This window comes from Nomia melanderi, chromosome 3, assembly GCF_051020985.1.
Source record: "Nomia melanderi isolate GNS246 chromosome 3, iyNomMela1, whole genome shotgun sequence".
NCBI lineage: Eukaryota > Metazoa > Arthropoda > Insecta > Hymenoptera > Halictidae > Nomia > Nomia melanderi.
Window position 1 is genome coordinate 5,541,347 of NC_135001.1, and position 22,373 is coordinate 5,563,719.

A 22,373-nucleotide genomic window follows, 5' to 3' on the forward strand; every position below is an offset into this window, starting at 1 on the left:
TCCCAGAAATGTACATCCACATCTAGAGAAACTATGATTTTTTTATCGAACATTTTTATCGTAATTTCTTATCGAACAGAATACAAAATGTCAAGCACAAACCGCGTATAGCTTTCCACCCTTAACTACCTTAATAACGGGGGTAGTAACTTAAAACTTGGCGTAAAGGGGTTTCTTCGATGGATCTGTCGAGTGGTATGTGCGAAGATCGATTTGGTTTGGGAGCACGTTTACCCCTCCTTACTCGGCTATGCCCTTTCGCCGCAGTTCCGAGGCTCGGCGCGTGAACGTCAACTTCCGGCGCGAAGCTGGGTTATCGGAGACGTGACTCCGCTGCGAACACACGCTGCCCGTATCGATCGGCCGTTTCACCCGGACGAGACCATATTTCAAGGGCCGAAACAATTTCGGGAATCGTCGCGGCGATCCGTCAAAAAACGCGGGGAAGAGAAACGAGCGGTGCGAAATGTCGCGCGGCCGACGCAATAAACGCACCCCTCGCCGTCCGCTCGGAGAGGAGATAATTTCGCGGTCGACAGGGGCGTTTTGTCATCCGGTCAACGGAACTATGCTAGAATTCTAAGTATTAAATCTCTCGCCTAATCGTTGCATCGATATAATTAATGTAACATCAACCCTTAGAGCGCCAACGTCACTGTGAGCGAAACTAAAAATTTGTCCAAAAAGTGCCAGCGTCATTGTCAGTGACTCTTTAAAATTTTTAATAGTGATACATACAACAGAAAATATGGACAATTCTATTGATAGTTCCATCTATGGCTATCAAAAAAAAGGGTAGCTGAAAGCGATGCTGACACTTTTTCGACAAATTTTCAGCATCGCTCACAGCGACGTTTGCACTCTAAAGGTTAAGCACCGCGATTCGCATACCCGTGATTCCATCTTCCAGCGAGTATCGTATCATGGCGATATCCTGATCCGCGCGAGAGTAAGGGTCGATGGTAATTTGCATCAATAAAATATAATCGGAGCTTCGGTTAGAATACGGCGAGAAACCGCGAGAATCCGTCCCCGTTACGCGGCGGCGGGAAACGGCATGTTAATGTATCGTCAATATTTGTACATTTTAACCCGCCGACCGTGAAATATTTTTCGGCGAATCACGTTTCCGGTGTTCCCGGGCGGTAAAGTTACATCGCGAGCGAACGAACGAACGAACGAACGAACGAACGAACAAACGAACGAACGAACGAACGAACGAACGAGGGTAGAAAGCAGTTGAGAAATTTCAATCGTTTGTGTTGACTCGTCTAATAGATTCCGAGGAGATTCCCTGGGAGAACGGGAGCGTTGTTCTGATTCGATCAGACTGGAATTTCATTCGATTTGACGTTTGCCACGCTCCTCCTCGTCCAAATTTAAATCACAGCACATGCGATTGGATTCCATTGTTTAAGTTATCGAACTCAGCCGATATTACTGTTCCGTTAGTTCCGTTTCTCTCCTCCTCCTCGGCCCTCTTCCGTTTTGCTACAGAAAATCCCGCGCGACAACGTTCGTTTGTCTTTTTACATAATTCCCATATGAATTTGCATAATTCCGCAATCTAAGTCCGCCGCCTTGCCTCTTTGTAATCCTTTTATCGCGCGTCCACCATTTTCCCTACCCTCGTCTTTGCTGTTGCTGTATCTTTGTTTGGACTAACAACTAGCTGTGTCTTTTTCTTCTCTCGGTACTAATTATATTCCAAATCTATTCTCTTTCGTTCGTTGCCCCCTCTCCTTTACCCCTACAATTTCCACCGCTAACGGCAGATTTCCGTCTTAACCATCCGATCGCCCAACGCACCGGCCGCAAAGGGAAAACAGCACAAAACCCTCGAACGCGTAAATTGCGTGCGATCATGATTTCCACGTTCTACTGCGCATCGTTCTCGCTATCCCAATAGCGCGTTCGGTAAACAAATGGGTATCTGCTGCGCAACGACAATGGGATCAATGGAATAAAATACCGGTAGCGCGCAATGGAAGCCGTAACGTTCGTTCCTTTCAATTTCCTAAAAATATATCAACCGCGGTCGTCGTCCATTTTTACGCGCAAAACGATCGCGGCAGGAACAAAACCGACGGGACATCCGTGCGGGACACGAGGAGAAAGTCGCCGAAATTCGCCAATAAAGGTAATCGGATTCTGACGACGCCTCCTGTCACGGTGCTCGACTTGAACCCTGAGCGATTCAAACGATCCTTCCGCGCGAAGTAATCACGGAGCCGTTCGAACGTCGGAAAAATCGACACTCGGCCGACAGAACGGGAGACGTCGACGCGAGTTCCCCGAAGGAATTCGACAATATCCCTTTCGCCGCGACAAAGCTGGAATTCCTTGAGCCATCGGATCGCAGACGGAAAGGGGGACGCCGCTGCGAGGAAGGGAAACGCGGTGCAAGGATAATCAAAGAAGAAAAACGACACCGGAGTTTGGTGCGGAACGGGGAACAGTGGGAAATACAATTTATTATTAACGAACGAACGCGACGGCGGTAAAGTTGACGCGATCCGCCTAAGGATAAGAGAAGGGAAGCGGTAACGAGGTCCCTGACGAAGGAAATTGCGCGACTTCTTATTCACTGTCGGTGTTCGACGCGAGGCAACGCGACGTTTAGCCTGACGGCCGATATAAAGCATTTTCCAACTGAGTTTTACGGTTACGGTCGCGACAAGGGAATCAAACGGCGAGATTTTCACGGGAACGTTGTAAAGCTTCAGCGGGGAACTTTGTTCGTTAAATTCGACGGGTTCAATTATAAGATACAGCCAGTGGAGACGCTCCAGTTGGGACTTCTTTAAGACGCAAATCTTTCGTGCTATCCGGGCTTCTCCTTATTCTTCGGTGTCAAGCGCGGAAGGTAGAGATCGGGCGGGGAGGCGCGGGGGAGTTGAGCTTCTGGTCGGCAAGAAAGAAAGTTCCTCATCAAAATGCGCACTTAAAGGATTAAAAAGGGGAGAAATGAAACCGAAAGAATACCAAACGAAGACGGAAGAGCGCGCGGGGCGGCGATGGGAAATGAAGGGGAGGATTGGACGCGAAAGAATGGCGGCGAAACGAGTGTCGGGCAGCGACAGACGTTAGGCAAGGAGACCGAGAGGACGAATCGACGCGCAATTACACTGGAACGCGCAATTTCCCTATTCGCGCGCTAGACGGGCGTGAAGGCGGCCGAAGAAAAAGCCGATATCGTCGACCGACAAGTTGTCGGCTGATCCGAAGACGGATCGGGACGATTCCGGTGACGAATTAGCGGCGATTCTTGGCAACTCGCGCGTACGTGGCTTGGTTCATCGATGTCGCCCCGAGAAATCGCAGGTCGTTCGCGAACTATGCAATCTAGCGACGCAATTGCGCGGCAGTTTCCGTTCTCATTCGCGGCGCGAATATATCGCGTCGATTTTGAACCTTCCGCTACAGTAAACGGCGGGCTCGCGATGTTTTTAATGCGCGTCGCGCGCTGGAAAATTCTGGATGGGCGTATCGTATCGAGTGTTAAGCTGGTGCCAGTGATTCGCTCGACGGTTTTACGGTTTACGTTACGGTAGCCGTTCGCGACTGTATTCCACGGAATTCTTTCCCTTCCGCGCATCTGGTGGATTGTTTATCCCTTACAGTCGACGATAAAAGTCGCAGTGTTTTAAGACCGGATGCGGAAAACAATTGTAGGATTTTATTCCAGAGGAAATAGAAAGCGATGCCGCGGTAAAAGGGTTAACGGACTCGCGGATCACGTTGTTTTAACAAGTAATAGAGTTTACTAATAAAAAGTCGAATGAAAAAGTATATTAACGGTTCTCGTTATCACGTTGTCGCGTAACAAACGCTTGCACGGTCACGTACGTACGTATATACTTGCACTAATCACCTTAATTTCATGGTCCCGTCGTTCGTTCACTCTTTCACACCTCTTCAGCTACTCTAGTTTTACCACAAGTACGATCAACCATATTTATATCGTAGCCAACATGATTACGTGCCGCGAAGGACAGTTTCGAATCTCCGAGATCGCTACGAAGACTCATTGGAACGACTCCCACGATCGAGGTGTCTATCATTGTAAACAAAGTCCTCGACAACGCAACCTTTCTTTCAGCGAAACGGTCGAACAATTTCCCAGCGAATTATAGCGAGATTTACTCGCGGAAAGTCAAGTAATCCTTTTACAACTCGCGGCCGCATCGACACGGAACGAAGTTTCCGTCGTTCGCCTCGCGGCGAGACAAATAAAACAATTCCAGCCGACTTCGCGAGACGTCCCGTTGACTTTCGAGAAAATTGCTCGTTCCCCCGCTCATAGCGTCGCTTCGGGTCGGGATTAATGAGATGTCCGTTCGGGGGAAAGGCCACTTTCCGGTTGGACGCGGGCGGGAACGCGCGCGTTCATTTTGTTGTATCTCGGCGGGGGCCGGTTCATTTGATTCTCGTTAAACGATGACGGCCGGAATAACTTGGCCGCGACTTCTAATTGCTCGATTATTCGTCCCACGGTAATTAGAATGTCGCGGAGACGAGGAGACGTCGCGTCCGCCGAGATTCGTCCGCAGTCGGCACGTCGTCTCGCGTCTCGCGTCGTCCCGAGGCCGCGCGGAACAAAGCGTTTCCGTTATTTATGTAACGGGCAAGAGTTTGTGAAACGCAAACGGATCTCCGATTGATTTGACGGCGACGCTCCCTTGTCTCTCGACTTGTTTGCCCGGGCGGACTTGTTCTTTTCCTAGCTTTTGAATGTTAATAATGTTCCGCTGGGACGGGGATGGGCCGCGCACGCAGTTGCGCGCCCCGTGCCTGTGTATCTGGGTCACCTCCTTCGAGGAGCCTTTTGAATCTCCCTCGAAGGGACGCTAACTTTTCACCTTTTCTTTCCAGAACAACCATGAATCGGTGCGCAGGTTGCCTCCTCTTTTTAATATCGTGCATCCTTGCAAGCGATCGCCGAGCCAGCTCGGATGAGAAATTCCTGTCGCGGAAGAGGCGTTACGTTGTTTTTCCAGAAGGCTCGACGTTCTCCGTAAGTAAAACGAATCCGGCGTGACAACGTGACGTCACGTCTCGTCGCGTTGCGAAGCGATTCGTTCGTACTTCCTTCTTTATCTGTTTTTATTCTTCTGTTTTCGCTGTTGTTGTTGTTTGAACGCGATACTCGATCGCGTATCAGTTTATCGGATCTTTAATATTTCACGCGCGAAACGCGATTCAATATGAAACGTTGAATCGGACATGAATTGTTTCGATCTAACATTCATGAGTTTCCGTTCTATATGATACTTCGCGCGATGTACAAATTGTAAATTATTACCGTTGGATACACAGACCCGCGATTCACCGGGCGTGGCGGAATCGTTAAGCGGCCGCGATTTCGGAATAAGTCGATACACGTCCGCGTGTAGACAGGAAAATAATTTACGGAGTGAATTATTTTCCCGTCGTGCACCGCGATGAAACCGTCTCATGCTAATAAGGTAATCGACTCGGCGGACAGGACGCGGTTAAAATACAAGCGGCCGCTCGTTATTCGCAGATCGCACTTTGCATGACCATGCACACTTTGACGCCGGACGACATTTTTACGGAAGGCGTAAACTGGGGTATCTCGTACGATTTACCGAACGAGAGCAAGCCGATCCTCGAGCCGTTTCTTCAGCTCAGGAACGATCGAATCAAACCTGCTAATAAGTACGACGGTTACGGAACCAACGACAAAAACGCTGTCGCCTATCCTGGATGGAACAGCTTCCAGAAGTACTCGAGTTTCAAGCCTGGCAAACGAAAATATTATAAACCGGATTACTATTATCTGCAGAGGAGGCATCGCAGGGACCTTTACAGTAAACTAGAAACCATCATGAACGCGTAAGTACTCTTATAAATATATTCGTCTAATATATTACGCGATTGCTGAAAAAGTCACTCGAGATTCTTAATACTAGAATTATCAAAAGATCACTGTTTTGTACCTTGTTACAGAAATTATATGTAAACCTTCATCGAAATTTCAATTCGCTCGTATTTTAATTTAAACGAATATCTAAGAAAGAAAGTTTCGAAATTCATTACGACTCATCCGATCATTCCAGTAGAAATATTAATCGAAGAAATATTAAGAGCGAAAAGACTAGTTCCTCCTCCTTAAAACAATCTTCGTCGAATCGTGAATTCCTCGTTAAAAAATACCGAAAATGCCCGTATACCGATCCAACAAGATAAAAATGTTAACGCGTAAGATCCTCTATTAAAGCTGAATTAAAGCGTGCCTCTCCCCATCAAAGATCTCGAGCGGCAAACGGGGAAAGTGGTGAAGTTGAATAACACCGAAACACGTGGAATCGCATGACAAGGCGTAACAAGTTAAGAGATAGCGTGCGGAGTTCGTTTCCCGGCGAACATTTTCGAGCGGAGAGTCCATTTACGTTCAGCCCGGCGAGTCCATTAACCCGTATTTCAAAATCGTAGCGACGAATAAATTCTCGCGAAGTGCGGCCGGAACGAGAGGCGCGCGCCGTATAATAAAATGTAACGGGCGGCTTTAGTAGTCGCAATCGTGATCGAACGATCGCAGCCGTCTACGTTTATGGAGAGGCGTCGAACCTCCTCAGTTTTTCCGCGTCATCCGCGATGATGTATTTCGGTCGCGTCCCACTAAAACGTCGTTGTCGTTGGATCGTCGCGATGATGGTATCCAAGTCGACGGCCACCCGAGTACTTAGGACACCTCTCAAGGCGGAAAGGAAATATCGACTCTCCCGTGGATGCAACACGCCTACACAGCCTGTCCCGGCATGAGTGATGCGACCCGATATAACGTAATTCCACGAAGAGAACGGAAGAAAAAAGAAAAATAGAGCGAGGAAAAAATAAGAAAGGTCTTTCATTCGAGGCGTCGTATTCTTGAAAAATGAGACTGAAAATTCATCCGACGCTATCGCGCGTCGTATCCGATCATTTGACGTTCCTACTTTTTGCTACACATCATTCCTACTACTGCGCGCGTCAAAATTGGAAGGATTATCGGTGAAAATACGAAGCAACCAACGGAACAGTTTCATTTATTCTATTTCCTCGAGCACCCGGTGTATACTCCGTTCCAAGAACTCGGCTCGCATAGTTTATTTCGCTCAAAAATGTTTCTCGTGTCATTTACATGCATCCAATTTTATTTCGGACAATAGCAAGTGGCCGACGAAAAATAATCAAGCCCCTCGACGGTGGATATAAATCTGATTATGGATGAGGCACGCTTGTTCTCTCTCTCTCTCTCTCCCCCGCTCTATTGCGCGTGTTACAGAAGCAGATAGAGAGAGAGGGAAGAGGAACCATTTCCCCCATGGTTGCTACCCCCAGAAACAGATAAATGGTCTGCCAGGCTCGTTCAGAAACAACCCCATCCCCCCGGCAGGGTTACGTCGGTGCTACGGCAACGTTCCGCGCTGGTTGAGGCGCCACCTTCTGATTCATGCCGCCCTTAAGCAGCTCCAACACCGCCGTGAACCACCCCTTGGCAAACCACCGTAACGCTATACGCCGCTACCAACGTCTAGAATCAATTTCTGGCCGGCGCTGGGTGCCGTGCCATTTGTTCCAGTGCCCTCCGCGTGTTTATGTATTCACGGAAACCATATCTTCGTTAAGGAAGCCGGCATTGCATTGAAAAATAATAATAATAATAATAATAATGATACTAATAATAATAACGACGTCTTGTCTTAATCGCGCTCAAGCGCTCCATAAACTGTATGAGAAAAATCACGGCGGTGATATTTGCGGTTTAACCACTTGCCACAGAATTTCTAAACCTGCTCATTAGATATATCTTACTGTTAACAATTTGCAAGAATACAAAGAAGATTTCTTATCGTTGAAAGTATACATTTAGTTCAAAAATAAAATGTTCATTCCGACACGTCTGCGGTACCACTGATTTCTATTAATCTGATCCAGAACACTTTACCACTCGTCGTTATATGGCAAAAGGTTAAAGCTCTGTTATCTTCAATAATTAACCAGAATAAAAGAAAACTCTATGTCCGTTGTAAGTCTGCTACAAAGATTAAAGGTTTCGCAAAAGGAGAGAACGAAACCGCATTCGTTGTGAAGATTAAATATTCGCAAGGGAAACATAATATTTAATTTCGACCCGAAAGAAAGAAGCGATGCTTGTTAACTTCGGTTTCGAAACTTGGCCGCGAGTCCCTGGACGCGCTGCGTTGCAAGGCAAGAAGTTAAACAGCATCATCGTTGAATCGAATCTCGAACGTTCGGTTGAATATTTATTCTTATCGCAACTCTAAATTGATTTACTGTGATTCACGGGACAGCGGATGAAGTGGAGGCCAGTTTGCGATAGAAGTAGATTCCGGTATGCGAGGAGATTGGCCGCGCGAGCTTAGCGTAGCATTAATTCCATCCAGTTTCTTCGGACCCACTCCCGCGAATCTCCGTTCTCCCTTTCGAAGAGTCTCCCTGAATTAATGGCAGACATTTGCCCGGATTGGCGATCGTAGAACGCGACCTTATTGCATGGGATCGTGCGTTTCAATCTATCTACTTCTTCAGCGTCCCTTCCACGGGAGGTAAATATTATGTATTTCAATAAAGGTTGACGCTAATGTCGGGCAATATCTCACGGGGAGAACGCGGCCTGGTTCCTCCAGCGGGTTCGCGTCCGGATTCCAGCGTCAGCCCGTGAAACGAGCAACGAGATTTCTGACTAAGGCTCGCGGTCAACTTCTAGATCAACATTTATGTTTATATTTATTTCTCTAATAGGAAAATATAACGGTTTGCCCACGAAATCCCGGCTGCGCTGGTAAATAGCATTTCGAGATATTACTTCTAGAGATGGCGCACCATGAAACATTATGAAGTATAAACAATAAGCAATCTGAAAGCTAGAATTACCGATTGATATGTAATCCTTATCAAAATTGTATAAAACTAGATTATCCTCAGTTTCCTTTTGAATATTCATTATAGTATTCAAGTAAAAGTTTGTATTCTTTGAGTCAATTCGAATGTTTAATGCTTTCAGGATATCGGTCATTGTGAAACGTGAAAACTGCGAGAATACAGCGGTTCTAGTGAGAAATTTGATTGAACGAAATATGTCTATAATATAGGAGCTGTCGCAACCGAACGTGGAAATCGTTGCCGAGCGTAAAGGGTTGAAAATGACAGGCTCGCTACCGACGCATCGGATCACGGAAAATCCGTCCGTTGTTCGTAGCCAGTGCTTCAACGTCGATCCTGTGACGCGCGCCGTTTCGACGTTCGACGGACAAGACTTTAAAGAATCGATCGCGGTCTGGCGGGCTTCTGTGCCGGCCACTCAAATCAAGGGTGAAATTATTGGAGAGGCGGAACGAATTTTTGAAACGTTCCCTCAAAGAAGACTTTAATCTTCCTGGAAGAAAGGTCGGCCAGATAAGAATACATCGTACCGCCCCTTTCACGTCTAACGAGACGCCTGTTCGACGGCAAAAGGATACATTAATACGCTTTCCCGGGTTATTTCGCGTGAAACTTGTTCCGTGTCGCTGCGCCGACGAGACGTATAACACTCGCAACACGTATTATTGTTATTAACTTATTACTCAGTAGAGCCCTGTAGAAATGTGCAAAGAAAAATGAAAAGGAGCTGCGCGAAAGAAAGGAAACGCGTTGCGAGTCAGTAGCGGTATCGAATAACGTATAAGTTAGATAAAACACAACGAACACCGAAACGCGCGGTCGGATTCGCCAAATATATCCACGGATGAATGAATATTATTCACGGTGTTGAACATTCGATTGAAACGATTGAATAATTCATTCACGGAATCCGAAGAGGTCATTTTAATTTCGATATGCGTGAAGCGACGGTGCAGCGTTCGACCGTCGAATGCTTTGTCGACGAACAAAATATCAAATTTTATTCTTCTCTCCTCCATTATTGGAAAAACCAAAATTGGAGAGCGCAAGTAGAACAACAAATGTTTGTCGCGAGCAAAGGAAATTGGACAACGGACGAGACGAATCTTTTCCGGCGACCGGGCAAATAACAATCGAACAACAATTCTCCTTCCGCTTAATCGCGTCCCTCTGATATCCAATTTTCCGAGAGAACCGTTCTCCTAATTCCGTGCGTTCTTTCAGGATGAACTTCGACGGAAGAACATGCGTGCTTCGAGCGCTCTGCGAGGCCTCCCAGCGACTGATGCCGAAAGGGAACACTCTCGTGGAGGAGATGATGAGGATATCGTTCTCGTAAGATTCGAAAGAAACGAAATAAAAGAGAGAAAGTCGCGACGAAGGGTCCCTGGCACTCGTCCCTGCCCTTCCAGTTGGATTTCAGGCTTTGGTCGAGAACCAATAGGATCCAAGGGTAATCTCATTTTTACGGGGAAAATAACCGGCCGGGACGGCGGGGGCGAATTTTATTAACCTATTTGAGACCAATTACACATCAGGCTTTGTGACGCGGTATCTGGATAGGAGGACCAATCGCGCATCATGTGTCGAATTATCGTGAATTCCATTGTCGACTAGTACTGAGAAACTAGCGGTAGAGACAAGATCGTTTTCAAATTAAAATCTAGATCTTTGATTTCAAGCTACCCCAAACTTCTCGTATTCCAAACATATTCTCTTCCCTAAATTTTCAATATCAACACTGAACCTACCAGAAAGTCAAAATGACCCATTCCTAACTTCTTCTTTTCGTAATGATTAAAAAGATAACAGATATTTCTCTGATAAATTATTAAAGAAATTGCTTCAGCACGCAAACTGAATTATAAATTAATTAAAGTCTCGATGCACCGTTGAAGGTGCCGTAGAGGAATTTCAAAAAGTCAGTACAACTACTCGGTAGGTTTAGTGTTAACCAAACAAAGATTTGGCTATTGAGGAGTGTCTTTTAAGAAACCCTAGTCTCGAGTAGGTTAAGCAGGCAAGGGTAAAAAGATAATAGACTCTGCTATCCGTTCGTATCTCGATCGGCGGAGCAGACCAACGATAATTGTCGGGGAACAGTGGAATGTTGGTTGTTCTTGGAAGCCCTTCGCCGCGACTAACTGCGAGCATCGTCGACAGTGAATCGGCGACACACGAAACGTTTCGGTGCCCATTCCCATTGGTCCTAACAGGTTCCCTTTGAAGCGGCTGTTCTCATCCGAGCCGGAGGAGCACCGTACGTACGGCTCGGCTCATAAAGCGGGCCACGAGGGCCAAGATTGCGCCAGCATGTTCGCCGGATGCAGTTTCTCCCTCATCGACATGGCCCTCGGGAAATACGACGCGGCACGGACACGGGATCTACGATTTCCGTCCGGATACGCCACAGTCAACGACATGGTGCGCTCTTCCGGGGAGTGGACGAGATACAACATGAAGTAAAGTCATCTTGGACGACGCATCTGATGGCGCGAAAGCTTGTCCGCTCTTCGCTCTGACTTAGTTCAAGTCCAGGCGTGAATGTTGAACGATGTTCCTTGATTTTCTAAAGGAACGTTTTGCTCACAGAATATGTCGCTCGATTCTACAAACAAATACCGAAGTAATATTGAATGCCTCTACAACGATTGACTCTCGATCAGCAGATTCCCTATTACTTGTACTCCGGGAGCTGTCCAAGTTTCAGTTAACCGATCCTGTCACTATGAACAGCTCTAGCAATGACCGACACAGACAGCAGGGTATAGAGATAGAATAGATGTACTTATAGCAACTAATTCTTTCGCGAACGAATTCGTCCAGAGTGCAGGCCAAACGAGAATCTGCTTGGTTGTAGCAAACGCATCATGCTTGGAAGATGACTCGAGGGGACGTATATATCAAGAAATCTAGTCGATCGACTATCGAGGAACGTTTCGACGGTTGATTTCGACTCGTCGAATGAGACCTCGACGAACGAAGCGTTTCTCGGCTCGCGAAAATGAAGATTTCGAGAGTACCGAACGAACTATGCAATTCTCGGGGCGAGGATCGCACGAGAACAAAAACGTATCGCGTTGTTGCAACCCGAAAGTGTTATTCAACCCCTGCCGCTCTCGAGAACGCGAATACGGCCGCACACTGCTTCGTTTTCGGTAATTGGATGAGCTTGCTTATCGGAGATGGCAGAACATGAAATAAACGGACCCGGGGAACTGGATAAAAGCTACCGGAGATAGGAGCTGGCGACAGTTTTTTTTCCGTGAAACTATCAGCGGTACGAATGCTGGTCCCGTCGGTCGCGCACTTTCAAAATTCAGCGTTCCTGTGAATAACGGAATACATACGTATGTAAATAAATAAATATCGTCACGCTGAACGGCAGTATGTCCGCGTAAATAGATCGAGGAGTGTATCGCGGCGGACGTCACCTTAAATCAGGAAAACTGTTTTGCCCGGGCAGCTGTAGACGTTCACGGGTAAATCTATTTTACCCGTGACAGGTGCTGTTCCAATCTACAAGCCTGTGAATAGATATATGATAGTATATCTAGCTTAGGTAGAAAGCGAGGAAGGGTGGCGAGAATGGTTGTTATTAGCAACGGATCAACGTGAATGTATTAAACTGTTCCAAAAGTTTCTTTCGCTCGTTAATACACGATTGGTGCAGAATGTTTCATGCCTTCTGTCCTGTTATTGAATACATATATACATATATACATCATCTATTGACTTCCTCCATCTTCCTGGAACCTCAAAACACAGTCTTCCCAACATTTCTGCTAGACTAAACATTGCTGGACAGACTACGAAAGAATCTTACAGAACAACGCAATGCGACTCGAGTCAAATTTGTTGAATAATCGCAGATTGCTCGTTTTTAATCCGCCTGTATAGAGTCTCTAACGCGTCAACGTCCTCGATATCCGTTACCGCGTCGTCACGGGGCGTCACTGTCGACGATAAGGGATGAAAAATCGTTGTATGCCCCTCAGACAGCTAGGTGTTGGCCAGGTCGCGAGCGCATCGAGACTATTTCAACGGACAGCGAGACGAACGAACGAACGGTTCGAGCTCGTTGCCGTAGAAATTGATTTTGGATTTATTCGGTGACGTCACCGCGCCGAGGGTCCCTCGAGGACGAATGATACTTCTGCCGCGTGACGGATGATACACGCTGGATACACAGACCGAGGAGAGGGAATCCGATACGTCTACGTACTACCGTCCAGCTTCCGTTTCCACATGACGTTCGCAACTCCATTATTTTCGCGAAGCGAGAGAGGGTGGCCAGGCCTTGTCGATTAAAAAACGACGTCGTCGTTTCATCGCGAAAAACGGTTCGTCCGATACGGCCCTCAGCTTCCGCCAACAATGTTTCCTTCTACCCCTCCGGTCGCAATCCTGGATAAGAGAATACCTTGCCAGCGTGTCCCCATCCTGGCCATCACTAGGTGATCTCTCGACGAATGTTCGAGTTTTCGAACACGATGAAAGACGATTTCGCCTTATTCTCGTTTAAACAGACATCAACACCATTAGTGAAATTCATTACGAATAACACAAATAAATTTCTTAATATCGTGTAATTCGTAAAATACCATTGCTGAAATAAGATACTCCACGCATAGTAGGGTATTCGTCCGATCAGGCCAGTCAAAAGTCCGTTTTGAAAATTTTACCTAAACCGAAAAACTTTTCCTGTTTGAGATAGCTGAATATGTGAGGAAGAATGTCCTACAACTTTTTTATGTTTAAAACACTCGAAGAGTATTGAGCTGTAGTTAGGTATTTTTCGACTTGGCTTGTTACTTTTCAAATTTCTCGGAACACTTTACATATATTTTGGAAAAGTACGAATTTTTCTTCAGCATCAAAGTTTTCAAGTAAGTATACGCTTTATCTTTAATGGTTCATTACCCTTTTACCATGAATCTTTATGTAAATATCGACATTCTAACATAACATTCTAATATTCTAATATCCGCCTACGCCCGCCTTTTTATTCTAGAGCGGTTTGTTTACCGTGGCGCGCCGCAAATCTGGCGACGAGCGTCACGTGAGGACGTATTTTGAAGTCATTATGTTCAATACTTCGAAACAAATTATTTCTTATAAATTCATATCACAATTCATATCAATTTCTTTAATTCTGCTCACTAGTATAGAAAATTTTCACGAAATCGATAATAGTCACGTGCGTAATCACAGGGCACTAACGCCAGATTTATACGGAATAAACGTACTGAAGTAAATGAATGTACACGTGTGGCTGTTAATGACGACGATTTGCGGAGGCTTGTTCCGCAGTAAACACAAATATGACGTAGTCCACTGTAACAGAATCAAGTACAGGGATCCTGGTAAATGGACGAGAGGAAGAAAAAATGAATGGCGAGTAAAATCGGGTAAGATAGAGAATAGGTCGACTCGTCTTGTCCTGCGAGCAGGTTAAAGCGGAACGCACGGAATCGAGGAAATGGCGTCACATCGTAGCCGGGCGGAATTTATGCGTCGCATCGGCGTTGTCGGTAAGTTGCATGGCACTCATGGCTGGTCAACGATCTAGAATAAGGACGTCGAGTGTAACACGGGCGTTGTAGTAGCGTCATACGTGATCGGGCACATCGCGCCTGACCGCAGTGGAGCAAGCGTCTATAAGCGGCTAGCGAAGCAGGACGAGTCGAACATGTTATACCAGCATCAGTATGTAATAAATTCGACAGCGGGGGTGGCTCGGTCCTCGGCCATTTACGAAACAGCTCGCGAAACTGCGAACAATTCGTTGAGTGGAATAAGACGTCGCAAATGTGACGTTAAGCCTGATGTCAGGCTTGATATCCTGTCAAGATCGGATCTCAGCGAATTCCATAGCTTACCAATGTATATACTTCCTATATAAATGTAAACGATCGAGTCCGAACAGAGAAATCAATGTTACACCAAATCTCATCTGTCTTCTTATTATCCCTGCTCATCGCGATTTAAAGTTACACATATCTTTTGTCTGGAGAACTCGCGCTTCTGGAGTAGTTGAAATTAAAATCTACAATGGAAGACATTCAGGGTGACTAAGATCGATTAATTTTCTCCGTCGACTGACATTACCCATCCCGTCACGCGAGACGGAGCATACGGCGAGCCGAAGATCGCGAAACGATCGACTCTAATAAACGAGCGCTCTAGCCTGTCCAGAACGATGACGCGATTATTGAAAAGCGGCAAACGAGTAGAGGCTCGCGTTTAGGCGTTATCCTTCTCCCCAGGCGAATAAAATTCAGTAAGAGCGAAGAAATATCGATTCCACGACGGCGACACCGCCCCAGTTCGCGGGCCAAGCCGGGCGTGGTGTAGGCCGCTTATAACAACCCTCTTTTCCACGACACTACCGATTCCGTACGGTTAACCACAATTCCCTCGGGTGAAAGAAGCAAGAGCTACTTCTCTGCCCCCTCACCTTTCCGGCCGCGCTTTTCAGCGGTACCGGTGTATCAGCTGGGCCAGTTTCTGTGCAGGAGACGCTCTTCAATGCGTATTCTCGGAATTATGGGATTACTCGTCGCTGCCGAGCCACACAGGATCCGGCAAATCTATCGTTCGCGCGACCCACATATTTAGCCGCGTCCGATCCGATATGTTCGTATCGATCTGACCCGCGATCCCTTCGAGAAGTGTCCTCACCCCGGCTCTCCCCGGTAATTGGCGATTCTCCCGAATGATAAATCGTGGTTACAAGTTCTCATTCAACTCGCTTTGAAACGTTGCCCTGGGGAAGCGACACCGGCGCTTGATCGATGTCCGGAATCAACTTACGCGACGACAAGCTCCCGAGAGGCTAACTCTCCTGGCTAAGAAGAACTGGGCTAGATCAACGGATCATATTGCGAATCCGTGGTGAGCTGTTCTCCGTGACAGCGAAACGTTTCGTTGATGAAACTCCGCGAGTAAGTGTAGCCCTCGCGCCGCGTATGTGGAGATTACCCTCAAGCTGAAAAAGTCGCAACGGTAGAACTCGAACTGCATCCTTTCAGGAGACATAGTACTTGAACCTCTGTATCAGGATTACGTGAACGTTAGAAACCGCCGGAACGAAATTCGATATCAATGTTCATTACGTTTCATTCTGTCATATTCTGTTTCGCTTGTTTTCTTCGTTACGTGGCTCGAAAACTGAGCTGTTGTCGAATAGCTGTTGACACGAGTATCCCAAATGGAAAACTCCCCTCGCCCCTGTGACTGTTTAGTTTGTGGATGGTCGGCACAGACGAGGACCATGAAAGGTTCTCCTTGTTGCGCGTAATTCCCCGAAAAACCGTGCAGCCGCTGGAAGCGCGCAAAAATCTAATGATCGACGTCGGCCGGGCCGCGGAACGTTTAGCTAAATGGAGTGCGGCGGGACGGCCGAGTGCGACGAGAAACGCGGTTACAACGAAAAATAACCGCCCCACCCCTCGCTCGTGAAATTATGGAACTCGGTTGGCAAGCTGTTTTAATATAAAGAATAGTTCCGTTCGTTTTTCTCGCCACTGATGGGGAAACTTTCCAGCGGTTTTTCATAGGATACTGACTCGAACGAGGCACCGTTAAAAAAGTTGCGGGCATAACTGTTTGCTTCGACGAAAGTTCGAAATGGAAAGTTCAGCCCACATGAAAGTGGTCACTGCATTGGGCTTAGCCGCGCGTGGTGGTCATCTACCCATCGACAGTCTTCGTCGCGATACCACTTACAGTTTGTACACACTCGAGTCAAACTCCGGGCATCCTGCGACGATGTCTCTGCACTCCATGACACGAGTTACACCGCTGCTCGATCCACCGCGAGTATCTGCACGCGCGTCGATGGTACAGGGATATCGCATCGCAAATAATAAGCTCGGAAGCTATCGAGTCCAGGTAAATTTTGGAACGTTCGACTGGTCAACGGGTGTCCTTCGCAGCTGTGGTCCATGCGGTTTGTAATTTTGATATTAAAATACTCTCCAAAGTCGCGAGTTTTCGAAACCCCTGTGCGTTTTATCAATTTGCTGCTTCTGTTATGAAATGATGATTCGGTGAGGATTGGAACTGTTCATTTTTTCAACGAACTTTTTTCACCCTACCAACACGCAACTGCTTGTAAATTAACCAATCCGCGCCCATCCTCTGCAGGAGGTCTATCCTCGGAGCAATCATCCGTTCGACGTATCAGTTCGTAAAATTTCGAACAACATCTCTCGTTGCTATACATTTTGTAAATAAATTCGATTAAAGCGCAAGTGGTTTCCTGTTGAAAGAGGCTCGGACGATTGAAGCTTCCGACGAGCCAGGTCGAGAGTCGCGTAAAGTTGGTTGTTCGGCACGCAATAGCGAACAATCCTGACAATTAGGGGAAATTATTAATCGTTCGTAAAAATGTTAACGATCATTACACAGATTCACTGACGCGCGTGTATTGCCAGTTGCGCTCGCTAATATTCGGATCAGCCCGGTTACGAGCGACAGACAACGTGACCGTCATACCGGAACGGAGGAACCGCTCGGGACATTGAAACGCGGGTAACGATCGCGTTGCGCGTACCGACAGAATGCAAACAGAACCGGTTACAACACCAGGCCAGCTTGTTCCCAGTGTTTCAGCGGCGCCGTTCCGAAATTTCGTTTAATCAGGGTATCGAGCTGGTGGGTCTGGTCGTTGACCAAAATGTTTCCGTTTTGGTAGCGGTGCGCACCTGTCGTCCAGCGCATGTTCGATATTCTATAAGTAAATCCTGGTCCTTTAGCGAGCTTCTCCCGATGATAATGAGATCAAATACGGTATTAATGCTCGCAAACCAAAGTTCTGTAGTATTTTCGGTTGAAGCGAAAGTTGAAAAGGATATGATAAGTCAGAGTGAGCATAGATAGATGCCTGGGAAACTTTATGCGCGAAAGAATATTTAACCTTTCCTTCTTCGTAGAGTCATTAATCTGCTGCGCTCAACAATTATTTCGCTAGGAATATTTAACATCTTCAAATGAGATGTGTACGACATTCTTTCTAATGAACTTAACACGATACGTCGATTAAAGAGCAGAGCTATTTTCTTTCAATATTTCACATATCGATGCTATATACGAAGCTTAATATTAAATGTAAAACTTAATAATTTTGCCATGACAAATCAAGTGGCGTGTAAGAGACACCATCAAGTGCAACGGGTTAATAAGATAATCCCTAGAGTTCCGACTGCAGCAATAAAAACAATCGTAATCCCACGGGAACCGATCTCTCTAAGCTGAAAGACGTTCGAACGATCGATATAAAAATTGTCGAATCTCCCCGGGGGTGACTGTAATTGAACCGATGAGGAACAAATAGATGTCCCGATTCGGGCCAAGGGCTAACATTAGTGGAGCGCAGCGGCTGTTTGATTATCAGCTCGCGCGGGGAACAATGGCCGCCGGGATAGAGGAAGTTCAATCGCTTCTGACTGCTCCGCAAAGTGGCGTCGATAATCGATACTTTGCCAGGATTTAAAAGGATTCGCGCGAAAGTATTTACGACTAATCGGCTGAAACTCGGATCCGAAACAAAGGGTTCGGCGAAGCTTCGAGCTAGCTCGGTCTTTGTGCATGTCCTCAGGTATCATCTACAGCGAGGCTGGGCCACCCGCGAAAATCCGTGGACGGTCCGACTCGCGGAGGCGATACGCGTCCCGCAGAATTAAGTTAATAGAAAAGAAGCAATTTGTCCGGAAAGTACTGCGGCAACGGCGGTGACCGAATCGATACGGCGCGGCGGGGCGGCTCGTCGCAACGGCCGAGCGAGCGTGTACGAAAAGACGAATTCAAGGCGAGTTAAAAACGGATTCGACGGCTTTGCCGTCGCTCGAACCGTGAATGAATAATCAAACCGGCTTGGATGATAACGTGCCAACCCTTTTGTCCTCGGCCGAGACAGATTATTAAACCCTTAAGCGACCGAAGCGATGGATACCGGGCGCACGTTCGGCCGCCGCGCCTCGTCTGCTGGGATTGTTTGCAGAAAACAACGAGGGAAGCCAGGAACGGCCGAGTAAATTGTTTATCGGATAACCGACTTCTCTTCTCCGCCGGTTTACCCGGGAAATTCGTTTCAAAGGCGAATTTTGTGCCGCTGATCCTTTCAATTCCGAGAAAAAAAAGAGGTGAGTTAACCCTTTGCAATCGAGAGACGACCCTCGGTCGGCAATTAATTTGATACAGCAAAATTACAAAGTTATATATATTGAATATTAAGCTTTGTGTAATACAATGGGCGAAATATTGGAATAAAATAGCTTTGTTTCTTAATTGAAATACGGTTTCTCATTACTTAGTTCCAAAGAATATTATCTTGTCTAATCGGAAAATATTGAATGTCTCTATTGAAAAACTTTCGAATGTTCTATTGAACTATATCTATTGAAAATGGTTAACTTATTTCGAACGACTACAGTTTCGATCCTTGACTCTTTGCGACTGTCATAATACCAAATTAGCGATATGATGAAACGCTACCCTTTCCTCTGAATCGTTCGCGCGGTCTTCATATTCGCCGCTCTTTCACGTGCGCTTTTTAATTGCCACTTTCTCGCGAGATTCTCGTTCTCGTCATATTAGGCCCGAACAATTCCATTTCGTCTCATTTGGACGATAAGCAGGGTAAAAACGGAGAAGCATGGACGCCGGTAGTTTAATCACTCACAAAACGAAGGGGGGCTAGAGACGGCGGAACGCGTTTCGACGCGCCTAAGAAAAAACACACTGTTCGATGTTCTGTTACGTAGTCGCGAGATGTTTAAGATGGAATTTCGGTTCTTATCGGGGAAACCTCGCCTGAATCGGGAGAGTCGTTCCAATACGAAAACCATATACTGATGGAGATTTACTATTGCATATGTTGACGAATCCTAGGAACAGAGGAAGACTTCTGCTTTGAGCCTAGAGCGAACAAGAAACTATAAATTCTCCAAGGAAAGGAAAATTTCATGTCGTCGTATCTAGATAATGAAAATAGCGAACATCGAAATGAAAACGGAATAAGAATTCGCCTCCGAACTCTCTGTCAACTACGTTCATTGCGGACAACCGCTTCGTGCCAAGTTCCTAACCGAATTTGTCGTGTCCATTTGTCGAAGGCATTCCCCGTAATTCCCGGGACATAATTTAATTGTTAAGTTACCGTTCGCTGTATCCGCGTTACAACCGTTCGCCTTGTCCGTTGTCTTCCAGCCGTGGGATCGCGACGGCAGACAAAAGGATCGTATCCGTTTCCGCGGATCTTAACCCGCGACATCCTCACAGGGATATGCGTTCCGTGTGTACGCTGGTACGCCTTACGAGTACCACGTAATTCCGTTGTTTGCCACTCAACCGAAACTCATCCCTTTATTTAATCGAAAACGCCGGAAACGCTTTCAACGACGACGTAAACGATAGAAAGCGCGTATAAGCAACGCTTGATCGTGGTAATTAGTAATAACGACCGCGTGTTACTTGCGCTCATAATTTCTTGCAGCTCGCCGCATCTGTACGAAGCATCTCGACAGCCAGGAAACGGTCGATTTGCGTGGAGAAAACTAACGGCTACTACGAATTTACTTCGTGTACACCTTCATTTTCGATCGAGGATAAACAGTCGTTGAGAACAACTGAATAGGACGATGGTGAACGTATCATTTCATTTACCGTACTAAAATTCCTCTGAAAAAGAAGCTTTGTATTTATTCGTTAAGGAACATCCCATTTCCAATTACGCCTCGATTACTGCAATACCCTGCATACACCACCACCAAAGAAACTACTTTCGCAACCAGAAAGCAATGCCAGAAGAACTCAAATACGCTCGAGCAGCCATTCAATTTATCTACTCACCGCATGGAAACAATCGGGCAGAAGAAGGATCGTTGCTCCGTTCGAGAGGGGTGGAATAATACTGTGCGGCGTTACGCTGGAAAACTTTAATCGAAACGCCCGTCCCCCGCCCCCTGACCCCCAGCCGCACACGATACGGGATTTAACGTAGTCGTGGGGTGGTTAATCTTCGAGAATTTTGACCGGGACGGTCGGCGACGCCGACGAAAAGGTCCCCGTTCAAATTGGATGGGCGGGGCTGAAGGTCCTAGATACCAACCATCAGCCGCCATCTGCGAACCGTTGGTCGAACAATCCTGGAAACTGCAACCCGTGCACAGCGGAAAGCCTGCAATCGTTCCGCGTTCCAACATCCTGAAACGAAATTCTGCGGATTCTCGTTTCTCCCCTGCGGGATTCCAGCGTGTATTCTTTCTCCGTGTCTCCGGTGTGTGTCACCCTTACTCCACCCCCGCGTCCCGTGCCGTCGACTCTTCCGTTAACGCCCATAACCACGCTGCTCAAGCAACGAGCTAAAAAACAGAAAAAAAAAGATTCATTCAGTCCGTTCGATCAAATCCGGCCCCGGGATCCGAGGATAGTAGCGAAACGTCTCGCATCGATCGACTGATGAATCTTCGCTAATTGTCGCGCTAATTATCGCGCTAATGTAGTCTACAACGACCGCGGAACAGGAGTTTAACACGTTAACTGCCACGAGAATAGTGTTTTATATATCGCGTACGCCTTTGTAGCAAAGATAAATGGTATTGGAAATAATTATTAACGATTCGGTACCATGGTTCTTACGTTACACTGTTATCCAGCTACCCAAGTTACCAAATATTTTTATTCGACATCGATTTTCGTAGCTGTTTCCAAGCAATTCGGATGCTCCGGCCATAACTACTATGACAGTGAACGTATTAATCCGTGTGCAGGTGAGTCGAAGGTGGCTAGGTCGCGGAGAGAGTTCCGCAGACGGTAAATTCATCCCGGCGCTAATCAATGATGTATTTCCAGCAGTGTGTGCGGCTCTCCGCGAGCAACTTCGTCCTAGATATCTAAGCCCCGCGGCTACCGGCGAAACAGAGGGTTTCACGCTATTATTCGACCGGCGGGGGTTAGCGGCGAGACGAGCTCGCAAAGTGCCCGAGAATAATTACAAGTTTCGCCATTGAATCCGGAATGCGCTAAACAACGTGGAAACAGCCGCATTGCGATTCGATGATTAATGCAATTCCAGCCTAATGCATATTGAGCTGTACATGGCCGCACGTTTGAACTGTTTTAAATGACCCGCGGCTGATGAACGCACCCCTCGTGCTAAGTAGGTCCTGCTGCGGCGAGGGAAGGAGATTGTCAATTTAGCGAAATCGGTTCCGCGTGGAGACTGAAGTCGCGTTGTACAGTAGATGCGCTAGATGAAGGACCGAGTTCTTGTGTACTGCGCGTTTAGGCGCGAACGGTGGGTCGATCATTATGGCTCGTTAACGCGTGCAAACTGTTAACGCACCGCGAAATTCCACGGTTTTCATTTTTGCGTCGCGGGCAGTTTATAAATCGTTGAAACACTCCTCGAATGTTGCACGCGCGGGCGTTTAAGAATATGAAGCCAATCGTTC

General features: G+C 46.8%; 1 protein-coding gene across 2 annotated transcripts; it reads left to right on the top strand.

Annotated features, from left to right (window-relative positions):
- Positions 1–4,573: 4,573 nt before the first annotated feature.
- On the top strand, positions 4,574–12,481 carry LOC116432545 (uncharacterized). Of its 2 annotated transcripts, XM_031989621.2 has the most exons (5): positions 4,574–4,620; positions 4,876–5,017; positions 5,528–5,859; positions 10,138–10,248; positions 11,130–12,481. In XM_031989621.2, the coding sequence occupies exons 2-5, from the start codon at positions 4,883–4,885 to the stop codon at positions 11,377–11,379; spliced, it is 828 nt and encodes a 275-aa protein (XP_031845481.1). In that variant the 5' UTR covers positions 4,574–4,620; positions 4,876–4,882; the 3' UTR covers positions 11,380–12,481. The 2 variants fall into 2 exon arrangements, with proteins under 2 accessions (XP_031845481.1, XP_076221703.1); XM_076365588.1 differs by lacking the exon at positions 4,574–4,620 and having other exon boundaries at positions 4,664–5,017.
- The last annotated feature ends 9,892 nt before the right edge of the window (positions 12,482–22,373 follow it).

Excerpts from the sequence above, each read along its gene's own strand:
- LOC116432545 (XM_076365588.1), top strand. The coding sequence starts at position 4,763 with ATGGGCCGCGCACGCAGTTGCGCGCCCCGTGCCTGTGTATCTGGGTCA. Across the intron at positions 5,018-5,527 it reads CAGAAGGCTCGACGTTCTCC|ATCGCACTTTGCATGACCAT; the intron begins GTAAGTAAAACG and ends CGTTATTCGCAG. Across the intron at positions 10,249-11,129 it reads ATGATGAGGATATCGTTCTC|GTTCCCTTTGAAGCGGCTGT; the intron begins GTAAGATTCGAA and ends TGGTCCTAACAG.